The sequence below is a fragment of the Anolis sagrei genome, chromosome 2 (genome assembly GCF_037176765.1).
Source record: "Anolis sagrei isolate rAnoSag1 chromosome 2, rAnoSag1.mat, whole genome shotgun sequence".
Classification (NCBI taxonomy): Eukaryota; Metazoa; Chordata; class Lepidosauria; order Squamata; family Dactyloidae; genus Anolis; species Anolis sagrei.
In genome coordinates, this window is record NC_090022.1 from 170368129 (window position 1) to 170394673 (window position 26545).

The following is a 26545-nucleotide window of genomic DNA, read 5'->3' on the forward strand; positions in this document are numbered from 1 at the left end:
AGAACTTCCTGACTGTGAGAGCTGTTCAGCAGTAGAACTCTCTGCCCCGGAGTGTGGTGGAGGCTCCTTTGGAAGCTTTTAAGCAGAGGCTGGATGGCCATCTGTCAGGGGTGCTTTGACGCAATTTTCCTGCTTCTTGGGAAGGGGTTGGATTAGATGGCCCATGAGATCTCTTCCAACTCTATGATTCTATTATTCTAGGGCAGTATTTCTCAACCTTCCTAATGCCATGACCCCTTAATACAGTTTCTCATGTTGTGACCCCCAAACATAACATTATGTCTTCAATGGCAACCCCACATATATAGCCATGGTCTAGGCATTCTCTCCTGACGTTTCGCCTGCATCTATGGCAAGCATCCTCAGAGGTAGTGAGGTCTGTTGGAACTAGGAAAAGGGTTTATGTGTATTATTATATGACCAGGGTGAGACAAAGGACTCTTGTCTGCTGGAGCTAGGTGTGAATGTTTCAACTGACCACCTTGATTAGCATATAACGGCTTGACAGTGCTAGAGCAAACTTTTGTTGAGAGGTGATTTGATGTCCTTGTTTGTTTCCTCTCTGTTGTTGTGCTGTTGTAATTTTTGAGTTTTTTAATACTGGTAGCCAGATTTTTTTCATTTTCATGGTTTCCTCCTTTCTGTTGAAATTGTCCACCTGCTTGTGGATTTCAATGGCTTCTCTGTGTAGTCTGACATGGTGGTTGTGAGAGTGGTCAAGCATTTCTGTGTTATCAAATGCTGTGTTCTAAAATGCTGTCCAGGTTGGTTCATCAGGTGCTCTGCTATGGCTGATTTCTCTGGTTGAAGTAGTCTGCAGTGCCGTTCATGTTCCTTGATTCATGTTTGGGCAGTGCTGCGTTTGGTGGTCCCTATGTAGACTTGTCCACAGCTGCATGGTACACGGTAGACTCCTTCAGAAGTGAGAGGATCCCTCTTGTCCTTTGCTGAACGTAGCATTTGTTGGATTTTCTTGGTGGGTCTGTAGATAGCTTGTATGTTGTGTTTCCTCATCAGCTTTCCTATGCGGTCAGTGGTTCCCTTGATGTATGGCAGCCCCTACCAATGTGCTCCACAAAACACAATACTTCGCACCACCCAAGTGAATGCTTTCAAACCCAATTTAATCCTAGGTTTTATGTGTTTCATCTACCATGGACATTTCAGTGTTTTATACTCTCTCCAATGGTGTTCAATTTGCATGATCCCTAGTTAACACACTTCATGGGATCCTGCAAATTGAGTACCAATGGAGAGTACCTACTGGCTGTTAGGAATTCCAGGAGTTGGAGTCCAAAACACCTGGAGGGCCCAAGTTTGCTCATACCTGAGCTAAACGCACAAAACTGGAGGAGCTCCATTTCTAGCTTTCAAGCATCCCGAGCTCTGAGGATTACCTGGGAAGGAATCCCACTGGAACATTGCAGCACACCCAAATATCTGGGAGCAGGCCCGTAGCCAGGATTTTGTTTGGGGGGGGGGGGGCTGAGTTTGATTTTTTTTTGGGGGGGGGAAGGCTGAGTATGAGTGAAAGAGGGTCTACCCTAGCAAACCTTTTGTATTGTTACCCCAATACCCCCATGGATATGGGATATATTGAGCATGGTGATCAGATCATGATATGAATAACATAACAGTTTCAATAATGTAGCAGTAAGGCCTTCTCGCAGACCACCATGAGAATTTGGGGGGGGGGGCTGAAAACCCCCAAGCCCCCTCCCCCCCTCCAGCTACATGCCTGCCTGGGAGTCACTCTGGACCGTGCTCTTACCTACAAGAAGTACTTTCTGAATATCAAGCAAAAAGTGGGTGCTAGAAACAATATCATACGAAAGCTGACTGGCACAACTTGGGGATCACAACCAGACACAGTGGAGACATCTGCCCTTGCATCTGCACTATGCTACTCTGCTGCTGAGTATGCATGCCCAGTGTGGAACACATCTCACCACACTAAAACAGTGGATGTGGCTCTTAATGAGACATGCCGCATTATCACGGGTTGCCTGCGCCCTACACCTCTGGAGAAATTACACTGCTTAGCTGGCATTGCACCACCTGACATCCGCCGGGAAGTAGCATCCAATAGTGAAAGGACCAAGGCAGGGACATCTCCAGCTCATCCCTTGTTTGGGTATCAGCCAGCACGTCAACGACTTAAATCAAGAAATAGTTTTCTAAGATCTACAGAGACACGCTGGAACACATCGGCAAGCGAGAGTCCAAAGGTGGCAGGCTCAAACCCAGAACCTCAATCCATGGCTGATACCAAATGAGACACAGAAAACTGGGCGACTTGGAAGACGCTCTGGCACCACGAGATGCAGAGCCAACCTTAAGAAATGGGGCTACAAAGTGGAATCCACGACATGTGAGTGTGGAGAAGAGCAAACCACTGACCACCTGCTGCAATGCAACCTGAGCCCTGTCACATGCACAATGGAGGACCTTCTTATAGTAACACCAGAGGCACTCCAAGTGGCCAGATACTGGTCAAAGGACATTTAACCAACTACCAAGCTTGCAAACTTTGTGTTTTTTTTTAATCTGTTTGTTTTGTTCTGTTATAAATGTAATACAATGGTCTAGTTGCCCCTGACACGATAAATAAATTTCTAGCTTTGGTTGCAAGCAGGCCTCCTTTGGCCAAGGGCGCGAGGCCCCGCCCCATCCGCTCCACTTCCGGCCCCTCCTCCTCGGGCAGGGGGCGGGGCCAGCCTCCCTTCAGCTGGCCTTGGTCAGAGGGCCGATTGGCAGCAAAGGAGAAGGCCGGAAGCGGCGCAATGTCGGGCCCCCTGGCCGCCGCTGGTGAGTGCGCTCTCCATTGCTGTTGGACCTTGGTCTCCGGGGCGGGGAGGAGGCCTGGCTCTGAACATCCATCCGGCCAGGCCTAGTCAAGGCGGCCAAGAGAGGCGCCTGTTGGCGGCCTTGTGCGTTTCCGGGCGTTTTGCAAGGAGTGCTCTGGGGAAGTTCTGCCAGTTCCTGCCTCCCTCAGTGGTTCCCAACCTTTGGGCCTACAGTTGTTTTGGACTTCAACGCCCAGAATTCCCAGCCATCTTACCAGCTGTGGGAGTTGAAGTTCAAAACACTTGGAGGCCCAAAGGTTGGGAACCTTTAGGGCTTTGTTGTTCGTCTCCCCAGCCAAGTCTCAACCAGTGCTGGCTCTGCTTAGCCTCCAAGAGAGAGGAACCTGGCGCCTAAGCCCTCTCAGGCCCCTTCCACACAGCTGAATAAAAGCCCACATTATCTGCTTTGAAGTGGGACATATGGCAGTGCGGACTCAGATAGAATAATAGAATCAAAGAGTTGGAAGAGACCTCATGGGCCATCCAGTCCAACCCCCTGCCAAGAAGCAGGAATATTGCATTCAAAGCACCCCTGACAGATGGCCATCCAGCCTCTGTTTAAAAGCTTCCAAAGAAGGAGCCTCCACCACACTCCAGGGCAGAGAGTTCCACTGCTGAACGGCTCTCACACTCAGGAAGTTCTTCCTCATGTTCAGATGGAATCTCCTCAGTTCAAAGCAGATATTGTGGGATTTTCACCTTGATATTCACTTCACTTTATTTCTTAATTAGTCGCTCTCCACCAAGGTGCTCTGAGTGACTTACAATCTAAAATAGCATTTACACAATATTAAAACATTCAACATAAAAACATTCAACAGTGACTATTTGGCAAATTAGATCTGATTACTCAAATGCACAACCAAACAACCAAGTCTTGAGTGCCTTTACAAAAGGTCGCAACTTCGACATTGCTTTAATGTATGGAGGCAATGAGTTCCACAGAATTGGAGCACAGGTCGAAAAAGCTCTACACCGTGTAGCTTCCAGGTGTACCTCCCTAGGGCCCGGTATGTATAGGAGATTTTCCTGGGTGGATCGAGGTGACCACTGATGGAGAAAAGGAATGAGGCGGTCCCTAAGATATAAAGGTCCTTGGCCATTTTGAGCTCTAAATGTCAGGATCAGTATCTTGTAAGAGATCCGATGTTCTATTGGTAGCCAATGCAGTTGTTGCAGAATTGGTGTAATATGGGATCTTATAGATCAGTGGTTCTCAACCTGTGGGTCTCCAGGTGTTTTGGCCTACAACTCCCAGAAATCCCAGCCAGTTTACCAGCTATTAGGATTTCTGGGAGTTGAAGGCCAAAAACATCTGGGGACCCCAGGTTAAGAACCACTGTTATAGATGCCTGCTAGCAGCCTGGCCGCTGCCTTTTGGACCATTCAAATCTTCTGGGTTGTTGACTTCAGAAGGCCAGCATATAAGGCGTTGCAATAGTCCAACCTCGTGGTGACAGTTGCATGGATTACTGTTGCCAATGCTTCTACCAAAAGGTAGGATGCTAATTTCCTTGCCTGGCAAAGATTTAAAAAGGCCTGCTTACTTATGGCAGTGATCTGGGCCTCCATCGTCAGCGATGAGTCCAACACAACCCCAAGGCTTTTAACAGTGGAAGACGGAACCAGAGCTTCCCCATCGAAGTCAAACAGAGACTGGATTAATTCTGGCGGCTGGCCAGGCAGATATTCTGGGTTATATGGCTGTGTGGAAGGGTCGTCAGGTCAGAGCTTTCCAAACTTTTCGCGTTGGTGACACACTTCTTCTGAGGATGCCCTGCTCTCAATTCCATCTTCCTCGCAAGCGTGACTGTTGGAGACGAGAGACAGGGCCTTCTCAGTTGTGGCCCCTCAGCTATGGAACTCCCTCTCTAGTGAAATTAGAGCAGCCCCCTCCCTCCTGACCTTCAGAAAGAAAGGAAAAAAGTGGTATGAGACCAAGCTTTCGAACAGCAAAGTTCATAATGCAATAAGATAATAAGGAATAGTGAATGGACCAATGGAACAGCTAAGGAATTGATTTTGGATGGTGTGATTTCAATAACTGTTTTTAAATCATGTGTGTGTCACTATAACCTGCAATGTCATTGGAGCCATTGGTAGCTCCTCAGTGGTGGAAATTATAGCTGTTTGTGGATGTGGGAGTCTCTCTGTGGAAGTGGGAGCCCCAGCCACTCATATACACACATATTTTCACTTTTATTGTGCCTATAGATAAAGATTTCACAGAGATCCAGCGGATTCTCCTTATATTTGTGTGACACACCCATACATTGCACACGACACATCATCATCATCATTATTAATGCCCTGCTTTATCTCCCCCGGAGGGGACTCAAAGCGGCTTAACATAAATGCATCAGCATAACTGTATTGTTGAAGGCTTTCATGGCTGGAATCACTGGGTTGTTGTAGGTTTTTTGGGCTGTATGGCTATGCACTAGAAGCATTCTCTCCTGGTGTTTCACCTGCATCTGTGGCAGGCATTCTCAGAGGTTGTGAAGTCTGTTGGAAATGAAATGTGGCGATTTACAAGCTAAATTGTAAAAGATAAAATACGTAATACAGAAATTAAAAATTAACAGAGATCGAATGCTCTAGTAAAAAGCCAGGTCTTAAGTGCTAGAGTAAAAGGTCCTAAGTCACGCATGGCTCTCATGTAGGGCGGCAAAGGATTCCATAAGGCAGGGGCAGAAATACAAAAAGCCCTGCGTCTGGTACTTTCCAAGTGCACTTCTCTAGGACCCGGTATATACAGTAAGTCACGTTGTGCTGGTCTTTGCGGCCTTCAATGATAGGAGAAGGAGAGGCGGTCCCTAAGGTACGATGAACCCTGGCTGTGAAGAATTTTAAAGGTCAGAACTAACATCTTATACAGGCCACGGTACTCAGTTGGAAGCCAATGTAAATGTTGCAGCACTGGTGTTATATGGCATTTCATGGGCGTTCTTGTGAGTAACCTGGCTGCCGCATTCTGAACAATACAGAGCTTTCGGGTCGTAGACTTTGGAAGGCCAACACACAGGGCGTTGCAATTGTCCAGCCTAGACATGACCGTGGCATGGATGACAGTTGCCAGAGCCTCGTCAGATAGATAGGGTGCCAATTGCCTCGCTTGTTGTAGATGGAAAAAGGCCTGTTTGCTGGCAGCAGCGACCTGAGTTTCCATTGTCAGCTGCGAATCCAGGATGACACCTAAGCTCTTAACAGTGGTCGATGGAGATAGCGCGGCTCCATCGAAGGTGGGTAGCTGATGAGCATGCCATATGTGGATATGTAGATGATACTTTCACCATTTGGAGCCATGGAGAAGAAGTAGTAAACAGGTTTCTGGACCATCTCAACAGCATCCACCCAAACATCCAATTTACCATGGAAAAAGAAAATGAAGGAAAACCACCAAGAAGGAAGGCCCTCTTTCTCGTTCCCACTAACCAAGCTTGAGATGGAGGTGGCACTGAGAGAAGGGCTTCTCCTGAAGATCCCAGGGCCCGGGCAGGTTCGTACAAGAGGATGTGGTCAGCTAGATACCCTGGATCTGAACTATTTAATAGTGTGTTACTACACACAGTTTGGAAAGATCTGCTTCTAGACTTTGTTCTGCAAGGACTATTGGCTGCCCTATGCTCTGATAGGGAGCCCCTGGTGGCGCAGTGGGTTAAAGCACTGAGCTGCTGAGCTTGTTGATCGAAAGGTCGAAGGTTCGATTCCAGGGAGCGGCGTGAGCTTCCGCTGTCAGCCCTAGCTTCTGCCAACCTAGCAGTTTGAAAACATGCAAATGTGAGTAGATCAATAGGTACTGCTCCGGCGGGAAGGTAACGGCGCTCCATGCAGTCATGCCAGCCACATGACCTTGGAGGTGTCTACGGACAACGCAGGCTCTTCGGCTTAGAAATGGAGATGAGACCACACCCCAGAGTCAGACATGACTGGACTTAATGTCAGGGGACTACCTTTACCTTTATCTTTTATGGTCTCATAAGAGCTATTGTTTCTCTTTAACTGTCCTGTGGAGTTCTGGGCTTGGCAATGTGGCCTCCACAGCTGGAGAGAGCTTTTCTGGTGTCACCTCAAACCACAAAGCATATGGCAGTTAAAGTGGAACCACAGTGGTATAATTATGTATTGTGTATGGGGCCCTGGGACTGTAGGCTGCATTCAGAGGAAGGCAATGACAAACTACTTCTGGGTATTGCTTGCTTCATGGGATTGCCTTAAATTGTCTGGTGACTTGTAGGCATATCAACTCTTCTGACTTAAGTGGAGCTCCTTCCATAGTGAAAATGTGTTAGATTTAAATTCACAAATCTGAAACTTGTTTAAGTGCTGTTTTCCCAGATCTGTCCTTCTCATTCTACATGACTATTCTTTGCATTTATCCCCCAGGCAAAGTTGTTCAGATCCTGGACAAAAATCTATTTTCTGTTCTGCGTGTTACTAAAGGATCATGTTACACACTGAATAGAAGATTATGCAGCAAAACCCAGGAGACCAATGTACAGACGTCAAAACCAGAGGCTTCAGGTAAACATCATCATCGTTTGCAACCAAATTGTGTCTGTCCTGAATTGGAAATGTATCAAAGGGGTCCAATTCTCCAAAAAAAATGTGCACAGGGTTGCAACCTTAGGTTTGTTTACAATTATGAAAAGCTGGTTAGTGGTCTTGCAGGCCTACAGTTGACCCCTGCATGTTTTTTCCTGGTCTTCTTCATGATTTAAATACTTTAAATTGGTATTATTTTACAGCTTTCCGCAGGGCATGTAAGACACATCTGGTTCGACGGGCCTTTGACCTTTGACTGCTGTTTTTTTTAATTGTTTTTAAATTGTGTTCAACTTTAGCCTGTTCTTGTAAACCGCTCCGAGCCCCAGGGGAGTGACGGCATATACATTCAAATAATAAATAAAAATAAATAAAAAGTAGTCGCCTGATTGCTTGTGAGTGTTTACACAAGTGGTTTGCTCTCTGGATAGAGTAGATTAGCTGTAGAAAACTCTGATTAGAGTGGGCTAATTGCTTTGAAGACAGCCTGAGTAGGTTAGTCTGGGGAACTCACTGCTACTGCGTTACTGTAGAGTGTGGAATTTCGCTAGTAGGTTAAGTCAAGTAACCTGTTTTAAAGAAACCATCAAGAATACTGTACTTTAGTAACCATTTAAGCTTTTGTGCCTCGTCAAAGAAGTCAGTTGTTTGTTTGTTCTGATAAATCTTTTCTCTATTTCAGCTTTTAAAGAAGCCTCAGTTGTAATTCATTCCTATGGGGATAATTCTAATTCTTTTTACATCATAACATCACAATCATTTTGGGAGCTATGGGGAGAGCTGTATTGGGATGGCAGGGAAAAGCTTACCTCAGGGAATCATCTTTAATATCTTAAGGTGTCTTAGGTGGTGGCAGTGGTCATCTGTTATACTATCCTTTCGTACAGCTTGTAAAACTTATTTGTTTAGGCTGGCATTTGAACCTTGCTGATCGAATTTTTCCTTGATTTTAATGTTATGTATTACATGTGTATATTGTGAACCGCTCCGAGCCTTCGGGGAGTGGTGGTATATAAAATTGATTAATAAATAAATAAAATCAGTCTAACAACAAAATATTTTTTCTTGTTGTATTGATTTTTAGCCCTGTTCCTGGGGTTATTTGGGGAACTGATTTAGAAAATTGTATTGTGTCAATACTGCTATTTAAATGGAGTCTTTGGTTTGGACTTATTGCTTCATCTTTTTTTCTTCCTTGCTTTTCTGTAGGAGCCTCTTTCAAAATCCCAGGACACAAGCCCACTGAACGAGAGAAGAGAATGTTGCTATGGACAGGCCGATATAAGAAAGCAGAGGACATACCTGAAAATGTGTCGTAAGTACAGTTCTTGTTGCCAGTTTTGAATCTTTCTGAATTGAATCGGGCAACTGTAATTAAAAGCAAAGTGTACTCACACACCCCGTTCCCTGGTGGATGGAGAAGAGACCAGGAGGCAGCATTAAGTCCAACTCCATAGGAAACGCACAATGAGAGATGGCTGTCCAGTCTCTGTTTTAACAAATTCCAAATGACACTCTACCACACTCCAAAGTGAACCTCTGTTGAATATAATAAATAGCTCCCTGGAGCAAGGAGTTTTTCCAGAGGATTTAAAAGAGGCGATGGTATCTCCGCTGCTGAAAAAAACAGACTTAGATTGTTCGGTTCCCTCTAGCTACCGCCCAGTCTCGAACCTTCCGTTTCTGGGCAAGGTGGTTGAGAAGGCAGCAGCAGAACAGTTGCAGCAGTTCCTAAATGACACGGCCAGACTCGATCCCTTCCAGTCCAGCTTCCATAGTGGGCACAGGACGGAGACTGTGCTAGTTGCCATCACAGATCAGCTTCGCTGCCAGATGGATCAAGGCGGATCAGCGCTGCTTGTGTTATTGGACCTCACAGCAGAATTTGATACAGTTGATCACAATCTATTGACCCACCGCCTAGCCATGACTGGGGTTAGGGGGATAGCCCTTAAATGGGTGTCCTCCTTCCTCCAGAATCGGGGACAGCGTGTGGTGAGGGGAGAGATGGTTTCCGAGAGATCTCTGCTAACTTGTGCGGTCCCGCAGGGAGCTATTCTCTCTCCTCTATTATTTAACATATATATGCAACCGCTTGCCCGACTGGTGCGGAGCTTGGGGCTTGAGTGCCACCAGTACGCTGATGACACTCAGCTCATTCTGAGGATGGAGTGCCGGCCGGACTCTGTAGCCGAAAATTTCCATCAGTGCCTTGAGGCCGTTACTGGATGGTTGCGTGCCAGCAGGTTGAGGGTGAACCCAGCGAAGACGGAGATCCTTTGGCTGGGCCGTCCGGGTGGGAGGGAGGTCCAGCTGCCTACCCTGGATGGCGAGACACTACGTCCGTCATCTTCTGTAAAGAGTCTTGCTGTGTTATTGGACCCTTTGCTCACAATGGAGGCCCAGGTCTCTGCTGTGAGCAGATCTGCGTTTTTCCATCTACGTCAGGCTAGGCGACTGACTCCCTACCTATCTAGGAACGACCTGGCTACGGTGATCCAGGTGACAGTCATCTCAAGGCTTGACTACTGTAACACCCTCTACATTGGCCTTCCTTTGTCAGTGATCCGGAAACTGAAGCTGGTGCAAAATGCGGCGGCTCGTCTTCTTGCCGGGGTGCCGGCGAGGTGTCGTATCACCCCAATTCTACAACAGCTGCACTGGCTACCGATTGAGTACAGGATCACTTTCAAGGTGCTGGTACTAACCTTTAAGGCCTTAAATGGTCTGGGGCCGGCGTACCTGAGGGCCCGCTTATCCCCCTACCAACCCCAGAGATTACTTCGGTCCAAAGACCAAAATTTGCTTGAAGTCCCCAACATCCGGACTTATCATCTGTCCTCGACTAGGCAGAGGGCCTTCTCGATTGTAGCCCCTTATTTATGGAATGCCTTGCCAGTTGAAACCCGAACCATCCGAGACCTACTTGCTTTTCGGAAAGCCTGTAAAACCTTTCTCTTCCGACACGCTTTCGATGGGTGATTAACTCGGGACTATGTCTGTTCTTGTTTTTATTGTATTTTAAAGTTAATTGTATTGTTTTAATCTACTGCTGTAAACCGCTCCGAGCCAAATTGGGAGTCAAATAAATAAATAAAAAATAAATAAAGCAACATACGGAGGACCTTCAGCAGAGCTCAGTGAAATATTTTAAAAGAGTTTCCTGTGGGGGTGGAGGGTAGAAGTGGACATATTTGAGGGGAAGGAAGATCTGTGTATTCTTAGTGATTCTAAAATTATTATTTTTTCGACAAAGTAAAAAGGACACTCAGAAATGGTACAAGACTAAAAGAAAACAACAGTTTTAATTAGCACAATAGTGTCCAAATTGTCCTTATGTCTTTGTCTATAATTCTGGTAACAACATTCTGTTTTTATTTATTTACTTCATTTCTATACGGCTTTTCTCACCCCAGGTTGAAGGGGATGGGACTCAAAGTGGTTTCCAACATATTAACGGCGAAATTTAATGCCTCACAAACATAAAAACAACAATAAAACTATCAATAAAATCATAAAGCATAACATTAAAACATAGAGTTAAAATATATTAATATAAACATTAAAATCACATGATCCAAAAGCATAGTCCAGGCTGTTCCAATTTTTCAGAGAATTTAGAACATTTAATCAACAATGGGCAAAAAAGAGAAGAGGCACATGGATTAGGAGGCACAATGAAACTGACTTTTGGTTATTGTCTTGTATAAATCGGGTTGTGAATTCTGTCCATTTGTTTCTACAGTCTGTTCACCCAGATGATGTATTGCATTTATCCCTCAGTGTGGGATCCAAGATAGTTCGAGTACAATTAGCTTTTTTTAAAAAGAGATAAAAAATATTGTATTTGCTATATTTTTCCTTCCACTCTTCCTTCCTTTGAATGCCTTGAACAGAGGTCACCAGCAGTCTGAATTTGCCCATCTTCAAACGGGTTATATTTTTGATACCTCAATGTGCTTAAATACAGGTTCTCTTTGAGTTTTCAGTAGATGCTGGCTAGATGTTTTGAAAGCTGCTGTTCTTATTGGTTTTTCCAAAGCTTAGTATGTTGGAATTTCACTGCCAAACAAAATAAACTGGAAAGAACATTGAAGCTTTGCCAAGAAGTTTGCTTCTATGTGCTGCTCTGACCCACTTCTTTACTCTTTGTCACACTTGCAGTTGATATGACAATTTTTGTAAAAGGATTATGGAGACTTCTTTATTAGTATACTACAGTAGTGATCATGAAATGGGGGAACTTTTACAGTTTATTCACTCTATATTGACTTGTTGGAGGACAAAGCAAGTTAGTCCACTTCTAGATGTGATTGACTTCTAACTGTAGTTCCATTTTCCAGAGGATATAGGCTCTGCCATGCACTTTGCTGATTAGTTTTAGCTACTTCAACATTAATACAAATTGTACATGCATGGGCTGAGTAATTTTGGAAAGAAATTAATGTGTTTCTCAGGTTGTGTATCTGGCAAAAGATTTGTTTTCTCTTTCCCTGTTCTGGACTTTGAATCCATATAGTCTTCCCCTGTCCTGTGTACCTTTAAACCAAGTACTGTTTGGGTTGTTGTAGGTTTTTTTGGGCTGTATGGCCATGGTCTAGAGGCATTCTCTCCTGACGTTTTGCCTGCATCTATGGCAAGCATCCTCAGAGGTAGTGAGGTCTGTTGGAACTAGGAAAAGGGGTTTATATATCTGTGGAATGACCAGGGTGGGACAAAGGACTCTTGTCTGCTGGAGCTAGGTGTGAATGTTTCAACTGACCACCTTAATTAGCATACAATGGCCTGACTGTGCCTGGGGCAATCTTTAGTTGAGAGGTGATTAGATATCCCAGATTGTTTCCTCTCTGTTGTCTTGCTGTTGCAATTTTACAGTTTTTTAATACTGGTAGCCAGATTTTTTTCATTTTCATGGTTTCCTCCTTTCTGTTGAAATTGTCCACATGCTTGTGGATTTCAATGGCTTCTCTGTGTAGCCTGACATGGTGGTTGTGAGAGTGGTCCAGCATTTCTGTGTTCTCAAATAAAATGCTTGTGTCCAGGTTGGTTCATCAGGTGCTCTGCTATGGCTGATTTCTCTAGTTGAAGTAGTCTGCAGTGCCTTCCTGTTCTTGGATTCGTGTTTGGGCGCTGCTGCGTTTGGTGGTCCCTATGTAGACTTGTCCACAGCTGCATGGTATCCGGTAGACTCCTGCAGAGGTGAGAGGATCCCTCTTGTCCTTTGCTGAACGTAGCATTTGTTGGATTTTCTTGGTGAGTCTGTAGATAGTTTGTATGTTGTGTTTCCTCATCAGCTTCCCTATGCGGTCAGTGGTTCCCTTGATGTATGGCAAGAACACTTTCCCTCTTGGTGGATCTTCTTGTCTTTATTCTTGTGGCTTGTTCTTGGTCTTGCAGCTCTTCTGATGTCTGAGGTGGAGTATCCATTGGCCTGTTTAATGTGAAAATCTTTTGCACTGCAAAAATGGCATGTTTTAACCAATGGTACCCCCCCCCAACCACTGTGGAGATTTTTTCTGATGTAAACCATAGTAACTAGTACAGTTAAAAATCTGAAAGCAAGCCCTCTTTTTGTTGCATGGGGGGAAATAAATCATTTGGTGCTATGCGTGTTAGCAGGATTCGATCATGGTGATAGAAATGTGAGCCTGTCTTAATAACAAGCAAATCTAAGATAAGAGAATCAGCTAAAAAGAGGGGTCACTGCTGTGCTTTTTGCCACACTCAGGTCAGTTTTTCTTCAAAAAGCTTTGGGCCGCCTCTTTCTGAGCAGATTGAGGGATCCTGGGTCTGTTTCATACTTGTGTTGATTTCTCTTTGCCTTGTGAAAGTTCCATTCATTAGTACTTCATTTTCCCCTTTTAGTGTGTATTTATGATTTTAATGTATATTGTAATTTGTATTTGCATGTTTTTATGTTTAACTAGCCGTCCCCTGCCACGCATTGCTGTGGCCCACATGGGGGTTCTATATGGGAGGTTTGGCCCAATTATATCGTTGGTGGGGTTCAGAATGCTCTTTGACAGTAGGTGAACTATAAATCCCAAGAACTACAACTCCCAAATGTCAAGATTCTATTTTCCCCAAACACCACCAGTGTTCTCATTTGGGCATATTGAGTATTCTTGTAGAGTTTAGTCCAGATCCATCATTGTTTGAGTGCACAGTCATCTTTGGATGTAGGTGAACTACAACTCCAAAACCAAAGGACACTGCCCACCAAACCCTTCCAGTATTTTCTGTTGGTCTTGGGAGAAATGTGTGCCAAGTTTGGTTCAATTCCATTGTTGGCGGGGTTCAGAATGTTCTTTGGTTGTAGGTGAACAATAAATCCCAGCAACTACAACTCCCAAATGGCAAAATCATTTTTTTAGTGAAGGACATACATTGGGTTGTTAGGTGTCTTGTGTCCAAATTTGGTGTCAATTGGCCCAGTGGTTTTTGAGTTCTGTTAATCCCACAAACGAACATTACATTTTTATTTATATAGATGTGGCATTGAATATTGCCAGTCTGGAAGCCGTCCTGAGTCCCCTTCGGGGTTGAGAAAAAGCAGGGCAAAATGCAGTAAATAAATAAAATAATAAATTTAGTTGTTATTCTATAAGATCACATTTCCTTACAAATGGAGCACGGGGACACTTTTCTTTGATATTTTTTTTAATTAGCAGACATATAAGACATTGTCAGCATCTAAGGTTCAATAACATGTTTGTTCTTTAAAGGTTTGAGACGATAGATTCTGCTAAGAACAAAATCCGTGTGCAGATGAGCTATCTGATGATTGGTTTGACAATCGTGGGCTGCGTAATTATGGTTATTTCGGGGAAACAGGTAAGTACAAAAGAGTCGACATATCAAGAATGGGAGGAAGAGAGATAATGGACAGCCTCAAAAATTCTCTCATGATCAGTAATTCAATAATAACAATGTAATAGAGACAGAGAAGGGAGAATGTAAGAACGCCTGCTATAGTGAGTATTGTGGGAAAGGTGGGAGCAGAATTGGTCATAGACAGATTAAAGGCTAGAATGGTTTTAAATGGTGTATTTTAATATTTTGATAAATGTTTTTTAATGTTTATGTATTGTATGTGAATTTGTGTCCCGGCATTGAATGTTTGCCTCCTGTTTAAGGAGCTCCATTGGCTGCCGTTCATTTTCCGGTCCCAATTCAAGGTGTAGGTGCTTACCCACAAAGCCCTAAACGGTTTGGGAACTGCCTACCTGCATGACCGCATCTCCATATATGAACCCACACGATCTCTCCGATCATCTGGAGAGGCCCTGCTCACGATCCCACCTGCGTTGCAAGCAAGATTTGTGGGGACGAGGGACAGGGCCTTCTCCGTGGTGGCCCCCTGACTCTGGAACTGTCTCCCCAAGGACATCAGACAGAGCTCCAACGTTGGCAGTCTTTAGGAAGAGCTTGAAGACGTGGTTGTTCCAGTGTGCCTTCCCAGAATAGGAAACTCCTAGCATCATGTCCCAATTGCACTTTACTAGAGATTAAGATTGTCTGCACACTGCACTTATCTCCAAAATCCTATCCATCTCACCTGTCATGTTCAGTATTTTAAATTTTTAATCATTACATTTGGCCCGGCCTTAGTTTTAAATGTGTCATGGTGTTATTGTCTAATGTTTATTGCTATTGTTTTAATGTTTATTGCTTGTTTTATGAGTTTATTTATTGTTGTATTTGTTATGCTGTTGTTTTATTGATGTGTTGGGCCTCGGCCTCTTGTAAGCCGTACCGAGTCCTTCGGGAGATGTTAGCGGGGTATAAATAAAGGATTATTATTATTATTATTATTATTATTATTATTATTATTATTATTCAGCTTGGTCCCTAATAGTTAACATAATTTTCTTGAGGTGGTCCAATCTACTAGCAATGTCTTGTTGTTCGTTGCAGGTTGGCCTACTTAGGTCCAAAGGCTGCTTCTCTGTTAGGGTACTAGGAGTTTTGGCTGGTCTGGTCTGCAGCGGGTTCTTGCAAAGAGTTTGTTTGGGATTTATCATATGATTACTGCAGTGCGAAGGAATTACGCTCTGGTTACATCCCGTATAGACTACTGCAACGCTCTCTACGTGGGGTTGCCTTTGAAGACTGCTCGGAAGCTTCAAATGGTCCAACGCTCGGCAGCCAGGTTACTAACAGGAGCGGCACTCAGGGAGCATACAACTCCTCTGTTGCACCAGCTCCACTGGCTGCCAGTTTGCTACCGGACACAATTCAAAGTGCTGGTGTTAGCCTATAAATCCCTAAACAGTTCTGGCCCTACTTACCTCTCCGAACGCATCTCCTCCTATGAACCAACTAGGACACATCACAGGTGCGCCTGGCGGGAACGAGAGACAGGGCCTTCTCAGTGGTGGCCCCTCGGCTGTGGAACGCCCTTCCTATAGATATCAGATTGGCCCCATCCCTATTGGCGTTTTGGAGGAAAGTGAAGACCTGGCTGTTCGAACAAGCATTTGATTAAGCAGTGTAATGAATATAGGAACACGGATTCTAGGTCCAGGGAAGTAATGCTACCCCTCTATTCTGCTTTGGTTATTGTGTCCAATTCTGGGCACCACAATTCAAGAGAGATATTGACAAGCTGGAATGTGTCCAGAGGAGGGCGACTAAAATGATCAAGGGTCTGGAGAACAAGCCCTATGAGGAGCGGCTTAAGGAGCTGGGCATGTTTAGCCTGAAGAAGAGAAGGCTGAGAGGAGACATGATAGCCATGTATAAATATGTGAGAGGAAGCCACAGGGAGGAGGGAGCAAGCTTGTTTTCTGCTTCCTTGGAGACTAGGACAATGGCTTCAAACTACAAGAGAGGAGATTCCATCTGAACATGAGGAAGAACTTCCTGACTGTGAGAGCCGTTCAGCAGTGGAACTCTCTGCCCCGGAGTGTGGTGGAGGCTTCTTCTTTGGAAGCTTTTCAACAGAGGCTGGATGGCCATCTGTCAAGGGTGATTTGAATGCAATATTCCTGCTTCTTGGCAGTGGGTTGGACTGGATGGCCCATGAGGTCTCTTCCAACTCGTTGATTCTGATTCTATGATTAACGGATGATGAGATTGGATTCTGATTTTACTGATGAGACACTAATGATTGTTATATTGATATTTAATTCTTGATGATGCTATTGTTTTAACTGTCCCATAATCGTTTTATGGTGTTTTGCATTGAATTTTGCTGTTGTTAACCGCTTTGAGTCGCCTGAGGACTGAGAAAAGCGGGATATAAATGAAGTAAATAAATAAATAAACAATTAAAGGGGTGATGCTTAAATCTCGGAACACCCTCGTTAGTGTTATTATTATTATTTATTTATTTGGGGTTCTTTTACCCCGCCCTTCTCACCCCGAAGGGGACCCAGGGCGGCTTACACAGTAAAGGCACGATTAGATGCCAGCATCACAACAATCATCACAACTTACAGTAAAATTCACAGTTACTAACAGCTTCATGCATTATTCCAGTAAAAAATCAATAAAATCAATACAAACCTAAATTCCTCCCTTACATTGTCAGTGTTTGCTGTCTCATAGATCCGCTTTTAATACCATTTCATCAATCCTGGTGGTCTTTAATTGCCTGGTTGCCCAAAGCCCTGGTCCCATAACCAAGTCTTCACCCTCCTCCTGAAGGAGAGGAGGGATGGTGATGCTCTGATTTCCCCGGGGAGTGAGTTCCACAGGCGAGGGGCCACCACTGAGAAAGCCCTGCTCCTCGTCCCCACCAGCCTCACTTGTGAGAGTGGTGGGGTCGAGAGCAGGGCCTCCCCAGATGATCTCAAGCTTCGAGGTGGGACGTAGCGGGAGATACGTTCGGACAGATACACTGGACCGGAACCGTACAGGGTTTTATAGGTCAAGACCAGCACCTTGAATTGTGCTCGGAACTGAACCGGCAGCCAGTGGAGCTGGCATAGCAGGGGGGTGGTATGCTCCCTGTATGTCGCCCCGGTGAGCAATCTGGCTGCCGCTCGCTGGACTAGTTGAAGTTTCCGAACAGTCTTCAAGGGCAACCCCACGTAGAGAGCGTTGCAGTAGTCTATTCGGGATGTAACAAGAGCGTGGACCACCGTGGCCAGATCAGACTTCCCAAGTTATTTGGAAGCTGGGCATGTGGACATTCAACCTTTGGATAGTTCCTTCCCACAATATATACAGGCCTTCCTCATTAAGAGCATGTATTTTGGTTATGTAATCTGTATAAATGTTTATTTTCCACCCAACAATAGAATAGAGTCCATGCTGAAATAAACGTCTTAAACGTGCCTTTTTGTTGTTGAATTACAGTATCTCTCTGGTTTGTCAGTATTTCAGAGTTCCACTTAAAAAGTCTCATGCCAAGTCACTAGAAATGAAAGCTATGCTCTCTTATTTTGCATCCTTTGTCAATTGTCTGTAGGCTGTTGGAAGACATGAATCCCTGACGAGCCAGAACATGGAGAGAAAAGCTCGCTGGAGAGAGGAGGCCGCCCAGAGTGCTTCTGCTAAGCCATGAACAAGGGGAAGATGGATTTTCACTTTCCAGTTACAAAGCAGCTGTCTGAGAAATGTATTTTTATCAGTTGCTTTTGCTTATTGTCTTCAAGCTTATATAAAGAATAAATTATTTTGAATTAATGTTTCTTGATGAAGTTTCCATATTTTGCTAGTATCAAATAACTATTTTTTACCAGAGGCAAAATTGTTTCTTACTATATATTAACATTTCTGTACTTTGTAAAACATATGTTGCTATATCCATATGTGAGAGGCCAGACCAGGCGTCCAGATGGTTAGTCATATGTAGAGTTGCAAATTTAGTAGCATGATTGTCTTAACACTTTATGCAAGGCTTGTGAGTCCACATTTTAATCCCGTTGTGCAAATGTGTGTTAAAGCAATAGTAAAAGAACATGTGTATATTGATGATGACATCCACAGACTGGGATTTTCTTTTACATTCATCTGTAATAATTGTGATGATTTCATCCTCAGGTCCTTCTTGCTGATCGTCATAATCTTAAGCACCCATATCAGCTGTGATTGAATTTCAGAACAAGAAATGTCTAGCTCAGGGGTCCTCAAACTTTTTAAACAGAGGGCCAGGTCACAGTCCATCAAACTGTTGGAGGGCCGGATTATAATTTGAAAAAAAATTGAACGAATTCCTATGCACACTGCACAGATCTTATTTGTAGTGCAAAAACACTTTAAAACAATACAATAATTAAAATGAAGAACAATTTAAACAAATATAAACTTATTAGTATTTCAGTGGGAAGTCTGGGCCTGCTTTTGGCTGATGAGATAGGATTGTTGTTGTTGTTGTTGTTGTTGTTGTTGTTGTTGTTGTTGTGTGCTTTCAAGTTGTTTCAGACTTAGGTTGACCCTGAGTGAGGGCCGGGTAAATGACCTTGGAGGGCCGTATCCGGCCCCCGGGCCTTAGTTTGAGGACCCCTGATCTAGCTGAAGAACTAGAATTCTAATTTAAATGCCTTTCCCCACCAAGGATCACTTTACTTAAGCGATCCCTCGTTTTCTGAGGAGGATTGTCTTCCAGTATTCTTGTGGGTCCGTATGTGGCTGTGGAGCCCTATTCTTGCTCTGCATCTTCTTCCGCAGTGAGGGCATTGGTTTCCAGGTGGAAGGCGGTCTCGGTTGGCTTGACGTGCCTTCCTCTTGGCACGCTTTTCCCTTTCGCCCTCCATTCGTGCCTCTTCAAATTCTGCAGCACTGCTGGTCACAGCTGACCTCCAGCTGGAGCGGTCAAGGGCCAGGGCTTCCCAGTTCTCAGTGTCTACGCCAGAGTTTTTAAGGTTGGCTTTGAGCCCGTCTTTCAATCTCTTTTCCTGCCCACCAACATTCCGTTTTCCGTTCTTGAGTTCGGAGTAGAGCAACTGCTTTGGGAGATGGTGGTCGGGCATCTGGACTATGTAGCCGGTCCAGCGGAGCTGATAGCGGAGGACCATCACTTCAATGCTGGTGGTCTTTGCTTCTTCCAGCACGCTGACATTTGTCCGCCTGTCTTCCCAAGAGATTTGCAGGATTTTCCGGAGGCAGCGCTGATGGAATCGTTCCAGGAGTTGCATGTGACGTCTGTAGACAGTCCACGTCCCACAGGTATATAGCAGAGTTGGCAGGACAATAGCTCTATAAACAAGACTGGACTGGATGGCCCATGAGGTCTCTTCCAACTCTTTGATTCTATGATTCTATGATTCAAGCACCTTGGTATCCCTACGGATGTCCCGGTCCTCAAACACTCTGCTTCATTTGGAAAAATGCTGTGCTCACAGAGCTCAGGTGGTGTTGTATTTCGGTGTCGATGTTGACTTTGGTGGAGAGGTGGCTGCCAAGGTAGCGGAAATGATCAACATTTTCTAGTGTTACACCATTAAGCTGTATCACTGGCATTGGAGAGGGGTTGGCTGGTGTCTGCTGGAACAGCACTTTGGTTTTCTCAATGTTCAATGACAGGCCGAGCTTCTTGTATGCTTAGAATAGGGCTCCACAGCCACATACGGACCCACAAGAATATTGGAAGACAATCCTCCTCGGAAAACGAGGGATCGCCTAAGTAAGTAAGTATAGCAATTATTTTTTGTTTGGAAAATGCCACGATGAACAGATGTTATGCAGGTTATTTCTAGGCTTTTCTTCGCAATCAACTACTTCAATCTCAAACACTGAGTAACTTACACCCTATAATATTATATAAATAAATAATGTGTACTCCTTGTTACAAAAACTGGGACACAGCACACCACTTTGTTTGAATGTATTTATGATTTAATTCACCCCTTTAGAGAGAACGGTCATTATTTCCTAAGCAGGAACACCAATGCATCACATTGTTTTCACTAGCTTGGGAGAAAACCTTTCAGTGTGAGAAATATAGGATGTGTGTAAATATACATATATACATACACATCGGCACACACACTGGAGGACGGTGTATGTGCATATAGACTCTAGGATTGCGCACACATATACACACTATCAGTATTTGTGTATGCAAGACATTTCAGTATCACATGCACACTTCACTGAAGTTGGCTTACAAAATATGTCGTTTGCCCACCTCTCCCCCCAAAAAGCTGTTCAATAAAGTACATGATTTAAAACAAATCTTTATATAAATGACATGTCGTAAGAAATTTACACGTTTAAAAACCCAGCCACAAGAATGGAAGCTGAAATAAGATTGCTATTCATTAGTGCTTTTACCACACTCCAAAAAAAAAGAAACTATGGGATTTAAAGGCAACATTGAGGTTGTTGATTTTTTTTAGGGTTACCTATCTAACTTAAAATAGGGTTGCACTTTGTCAACAAAAAGTTAAATCCTTCATAATCTTTCTTGCATGCAGTTTATTTTTTGTTCGTAACTCATGTTCAAACCAGCATTTACTGATTTGGTGCAGGTTTTTCAGCAAATCTGATATGATCTGATCAAACAGGCAGCATTATGATAGGGTTGTTGTAGGTTTTTCCGGGCTATATGGCCATGTTCTAGAGGCATTTTCTCCTGACTTTTCACCTGCATCTATGGCAAGCATCCTCAGAGGTAGTGAGGTCTGTTGGAAGTAGGAAAATGGGTTTATATATCTGTGGAATGACCAGGGTGGGACAAAGGACTTTTGTCTGCTGGAGCTAGGTGTGAATGTTTCAACTAACCACCTTGATTAGCATTTAATGGCTTGGAAGTGCCTGGGGGCAGTGGAACTCTCTGCCCCGGAGTGTGGTGGAGGCTCCTTCTTTGGAAGCTTTTAAATAGAGGCTGGATGGCCATCTGTCAGGTGTGATTTCAATGCAATATTCCTGCTTCTTGGCAGGGGGTTGGACTGGATGGCCCATGAGGTCTCTTCCAACTCTTTGATTCTATGGGGGAATGTTTTGTTGAGAGGTGATTTGATGTGCTCGATTGTTTACTCTCTGTTGTTTTGCTGTTGTAATTTTAGAGTTTTTTAATACTGGTAGCCCGATATTGTTCATTTTCATGGTTTCTTCCTTTCTGTTGAAATTGTCCACATGCTTATTTGAGAACACAGAAATACTGGACCACTCTCACAACCGCCATGTCAGACTACACAGAGAAGCCATTGAAATCCACAAACATGTGGACAATTTCAACAGAAAGGAGGAGACCATGAAAATGAACAAAATCTGGCTACCAGTATTAAAAAACTCTAAAATTACAACAGCAAAACAATAGAGGGGAAACAATCAGGCACATCAAATCACCTCTCAACAAAACATTCCCCCAGGCACTTCCAAGCCATTAAATGCTAATCAAGGTGGTCAGTTGAAACATTCACACCTAGCTCCAGCAGACAAGAGTCCTTTGTCCCACCCTGGTCATTCCACAGATTGTTGTTCATTCGTTCAGTCGTCTCCGACTCTTCGTGACCTCATGGACCAGCCCACGCCAGAGCTCCCTGTCGGCCGTCACTACCCCCAGCTCCTTCAAGGTCAGTCCAGTCACTTCAAGGATGCCATCCATCCATCTTCCCCTTGGTTGGCCCCTCTTCCTTTTGCCTTCCACTTTCCCCAGCATAATTGTCTTCTCTAGGCTTTGCTGTCTCCTCATGATGTGGCCAAAATACTTCAACTTTGTCTCTAGTATCCTTCCCTCCAGTGAACAGCCGGGCTTTATTTCCTGGAGGATGGACTGGTTGGATCTTCTCGCAGTCCAAGGCACTCTCAGAACTTTCCTCCAACACCACAGCTCAAAAGCATTGATCTTCCTTCGCTCAGCCTTCCACAGATATATAAACCAATTTTCCTAGTTCTAACAGACCTCACTACCTCAGAGGATGCTTGCCATAGATGCAGGCGAAACGTCAGGAGAAAATGCCTCTAGAGCATGGCCATATAGCCCGGAAAAACCTACAACAACCCAGTGATTCCAGCCATGAAAGCCTTCAACAATACAGCATTATGATGTTCACTTTCATTGTAGCCATGGACTCATGCCCATGAATTCCAACACTTGCTGTTTGGTCCTGCCACCCAAGCAATTACTGGGGGAGAGATGACTTTATTGCCAAGCACATTCTCCCTAGTTTAGTTCATTCACAATGTTTATCTCAAAACTACAAACGTTTAAAGTCCAAAGATATGCTGCCAAAGTCCCTTAGTATAAAGCTGCACTAAAGAAGGGAACATGGAGGAAGGGACCTGCTAAAGAAGGGGCAGAACAGGCAGCTGTGAAGGCCTCCTTTGTAAAAGCACACAATATAAATGCAAAATGCTGAATGGGGGTAGTTTACCCAGAAAGTTGAGGCTAGATCTTCCAAGCTTTATGGGTGAGCTTAGCTGTCTTCTATTAACTGTACAGGGCGAGGCAGCATAACTTCCTTTTTTCAAAATGTAATAAAACCCATTGTATGAATCAAAATTTTTATTTTTTTTTATAATGTAGGCGCATATTTAAAGTTTTGTTTTACGTAGTTTTGAAGATCAAATTATGTAGTTGACGTCCCCCATTCTCCATACACTGAGTAAACTGATTTCTGGCGTTTGTCATAACTCTTGCCAGCATAGCAGGTGTTATGTTTATTTATATTTATTTATTATTCGAACTTATATGCCGCCACTCCCCTGGGGCTCGGAGCGGCTTACAAGAATGGCTAAAATCTAACACAATTTAAAACAATTTAAAAACAGCAATATTAAAAATCAAAGGCCTGTCGAAACAGGTATGTCTTACATGCCCTGCGGAAAACTGTTAAGTCCCGCAAGGCACAGACTTCAGGTGGCGGAGTATTCCAGAGTGATGGTGCCACTGCTGTGAAGGCTCTGCGTCTGGTTGCTGTTAGACGCAAGGTCTTGACACTGGGAATTTCCAACAAATCTTGGTCCTCAGAACAGAGGGATCTCGGGTTGGTAGGGGGTGAGGCGGTCCCTCGGGTACATCAGCCCCAGACCATGCAAGGCCTTAAAGGTGAGTACCATCACTTTGAAAGTGATCCGGTGCTCAATTGGTAACCAATGCAGATGTAGTAAGATTGGTGTTATGTGGCATCTCATCGGAATTCCCGCAAGAAGCCGAGCAGCTGCATTTTGTACCAACTTGAGCTTCCAGATCACCGACAGAGGAAGGCCAATGTAGAGGGCGTTACAGTAGTCCAGTCTTGAGATGACCGTAGCCTGGATCACCGTAGCTAGGTCGTCCCTGGACAGATAGCGGGCCAGCCGTCTAGCCTGCCGCAGATGAAAGAAGGCGGTTCTGCTAACGGCGGAGACCTGGGCCTCCATCGTCAGCAGAGGGTCCAAAAGGACTCCCAGACTGTTTACCAATGGTGACGGGCGTAGCGCCTCGCCATCCAGGGTAGGCAGCTGGATATCCCCACTGCCCGGTTGACCCAGCCATAGGATCTCCATCTTTGCTGGATTCACCCTCAACCTGCTGGCACGGAGCCATCCAGTAACGGCCTCGAGGCACTGATGGAAACAATCGGGTACAGAGTCCGGTCGGCCTTCCATCTTCAGCACCAGTTGAGTGTCATCGGCGTACTGATAACACTCAAGCTCAAAACCTTGAACCAGCTGAGCAAGTGGTCGCATATAGATGTTAAACAACAGAGGGGAGAGAATGGCCCCCTGAGGAACCCCACAAGATAGAGGGGAAATTTCTTCATGGATGTTGGTCTTCAAATCTTGTAGGGTCCTTGGACGGTTCACATAAACAAGATTTCAAAAAACCCCATAGAAAAAAATCACAAGGGGCCAAATCTGAAGAGCGGGCCGGCCACACCAAATCCGCTCAAAAAGTAGGCCTCAACGGCAAAAGCACGCTCCTCACTGTTCCAATGCATGATGGCGACTGAACTGTGTCAGGACAAAACTTTATATTCCCGCCTCTCGAACGAGACCACTACGTCTTCAACCGACTGAATGGCGCACATTTTAAAAAAGGAAGTTATGCTGCCTCACTCTGTATTATGAAGGGTTTGTCTGTATAATTCTGACAAAATAACTGATTACGGAACACAATATTAGTTCTCTATTTTGAATGGTGGAATTCACTAAAGTACTACTCAGTTGAGGAGCAGGTGCCATCTCTTTGAAATAGTCAAACATTTACATAGGAACAAACTGCTGATATATTAATACTATGTTGTCAGGGCCAGCTGACTGGGGAAGGGAAGAAGAACACCACTTCCTTCATATCCAGTGCCTTCAATTCAAGCATAACAGAGAACTACAACCTTAGTACTACTTAATAGGGGACTGTACAAATACATGGAAACTGGGTTGTTGTAGGTTTTTTTGTTTTTTTCTGACGTTTCGCCTGCATCTATGGCAAGCATCCTCAGAGGTAGTGAGGTCCATAGTCTATGAAGAAAAGCAGCAACTAAGCCTTCCTCCAACTTCTATTCTGAGTAAGGCTTCATGGAAGAGGACATAAAAAGGTCTGTTGGAACTAGGAAAAAGGGTTTATATATCTGTGGAATGACCAGGGTGAGACAAAGGACTCTTGTCTGCTGGAGCTAGGTGTGAATGTTTCAACTCTCTCATAACCACCATGTCAGAATACACAGAGAAGCCATTGAAATACACAAGCATGTGGACAATTTCAACAGAAAGGAGGAAACCATGAAAATGAACAAAATCTGGCTACCAGTATTTAAAAACTCTAAAATTGCAACAGCAAAACAACAGAGAGGAAACAATCAGGCACATCTAATCACCTCTTAACAAATGTTTGCTCCAGGCACAGTCAGCCCATTGTATGCTAATCAAGGTGGTCAGTTGAAACATTCACACCTAGCTCCAGCAGACAAGAGTCCTTTGTCTCACCTGGTCATTCCACAGATATATAAACCCTTTTTCCTAGTTCCAACAGACCTCACTACCTCTGAGGATGCTTGCCATATATGCAGGAGAAACGTCAGGAGAGAATGCCTCTAGACCATGGCCATACAGCCTGAAAAAACCTACAACAACCCAGTGATTCCGGCCATGAAAGCCTTCGACAATACATGGAAACTGCCGTGACACATGGCTGCTGTGGGAAGCCGAAATACTGGTGCTTCCCCAGAGATCAGCTGCACTGAGCTTTAAATCAGAGATATGAGAAGAAAATGGTAGCCAGATGGCTTTACAACTGAAGCGCTTGTATAGTAGTTGTGAAATGCAGACCTTGACTAAGGGTTTGCGTGGCTTGTTAAAGCTCAAGTGATTTCATCTGAACATCAAGAAGGACTTCCTGACTGTGAGAGCTGTTCAGCAGTGGAACTCTCTGCCTCAGAGCGTGGTGGAGGCTCCTTCTTTGGGAGCTTTTAAACAGAGGCTGGATGGCCATCTGTCAGGGGTGATTTGAATGCAATGTTCCTGCTTCTTGGCAAGGGGATGGACTGGATGGCCCTTCCAACTCTATGATTCTATGATTCTAAGTGGGCCGTGACATGGGGAGTGATGGTGAACCTATGACACGCATATCAGCACTGACACACATGGCTATTTTTGATGACACACAGCCACATGTGGCCGCATACAGAGAAGTACACCTTATAAGAGCCAATCTAATTCCATCCTTATATTTGTAAAATATACAAATTCACTGGTGGATATAAGTGCAGGGAACAGAGAGTTCATATGTATATGTATATATACATATATATTAACAGGAGCTTAGTTTGCCACACACAAAACCACCAGAGTTCAAATTCTGTATGTTAAATATTCTTAAATCCACTGAATGAGGCAGGGCCCAGCAGAGTGTATGGGTAGAAAAATCTACAAATTTAACATCTGCATGTATGAGCATTGTTCACTCCATAACTCAGCATGGAATATACATTTTTTCTTATTTAAACTATAAATATTGCAAAATTACGTTATTTTTTTTCTCGAAGTTGACACCCCACCCAAGTTATGGTCAGATTTTTGGCAAATTTTGACACACCAAGCTCAAAAGGTTGCCCATCACTGGCCCGTGAGGTCTCTTTCCAACTTTATGATTCTCAGTCTGAGGCAGAAGGTACAGTTCATAAAAGCAGATGCAACAGAAGAAGCTACTGTTGTCCTTGAAATTTAGCATATTCAGAGTTCACATCAAAAAGTGATATACAGAGCCTTGTTTGACCATGCGGCGTACCAAAATTCATGTGGGAACTCTTTAGCAATAATGCTACTGGTGAGGACCAACA

General features: G+C 44.2%; 1 protein-coding gene across 1 annotated transcript; it reads left to right on the forward strand.

The window, feature by feature from the left end:
• The first annotated feature begins 2697 nt into the window (after window positions 1–2697).
• Window positions 2698–20636, forward strand: FAM162A (family with sequence similarity 162 member A). Its single transcript, XM_060763367.2, has 5 exons — window positions 2698–2808; window positions 7233–7370; window positions 8601–8706; window positions 14117–14225; window positions 17809–20636. The coding sequence occupies exons 1-5, from the start codon at window positions 2784–2786 to the stop codon at window positions 17902–17904; spliced, it is 474 nt and encodes a 157-aa protein (XP_060619350.2). The 5' UTR covers window positions 2698–2783; the 3' UTR covers window positions 17905–20636.
• Window positions 20637–26545: the final 5909 nt, after the last annotated feature.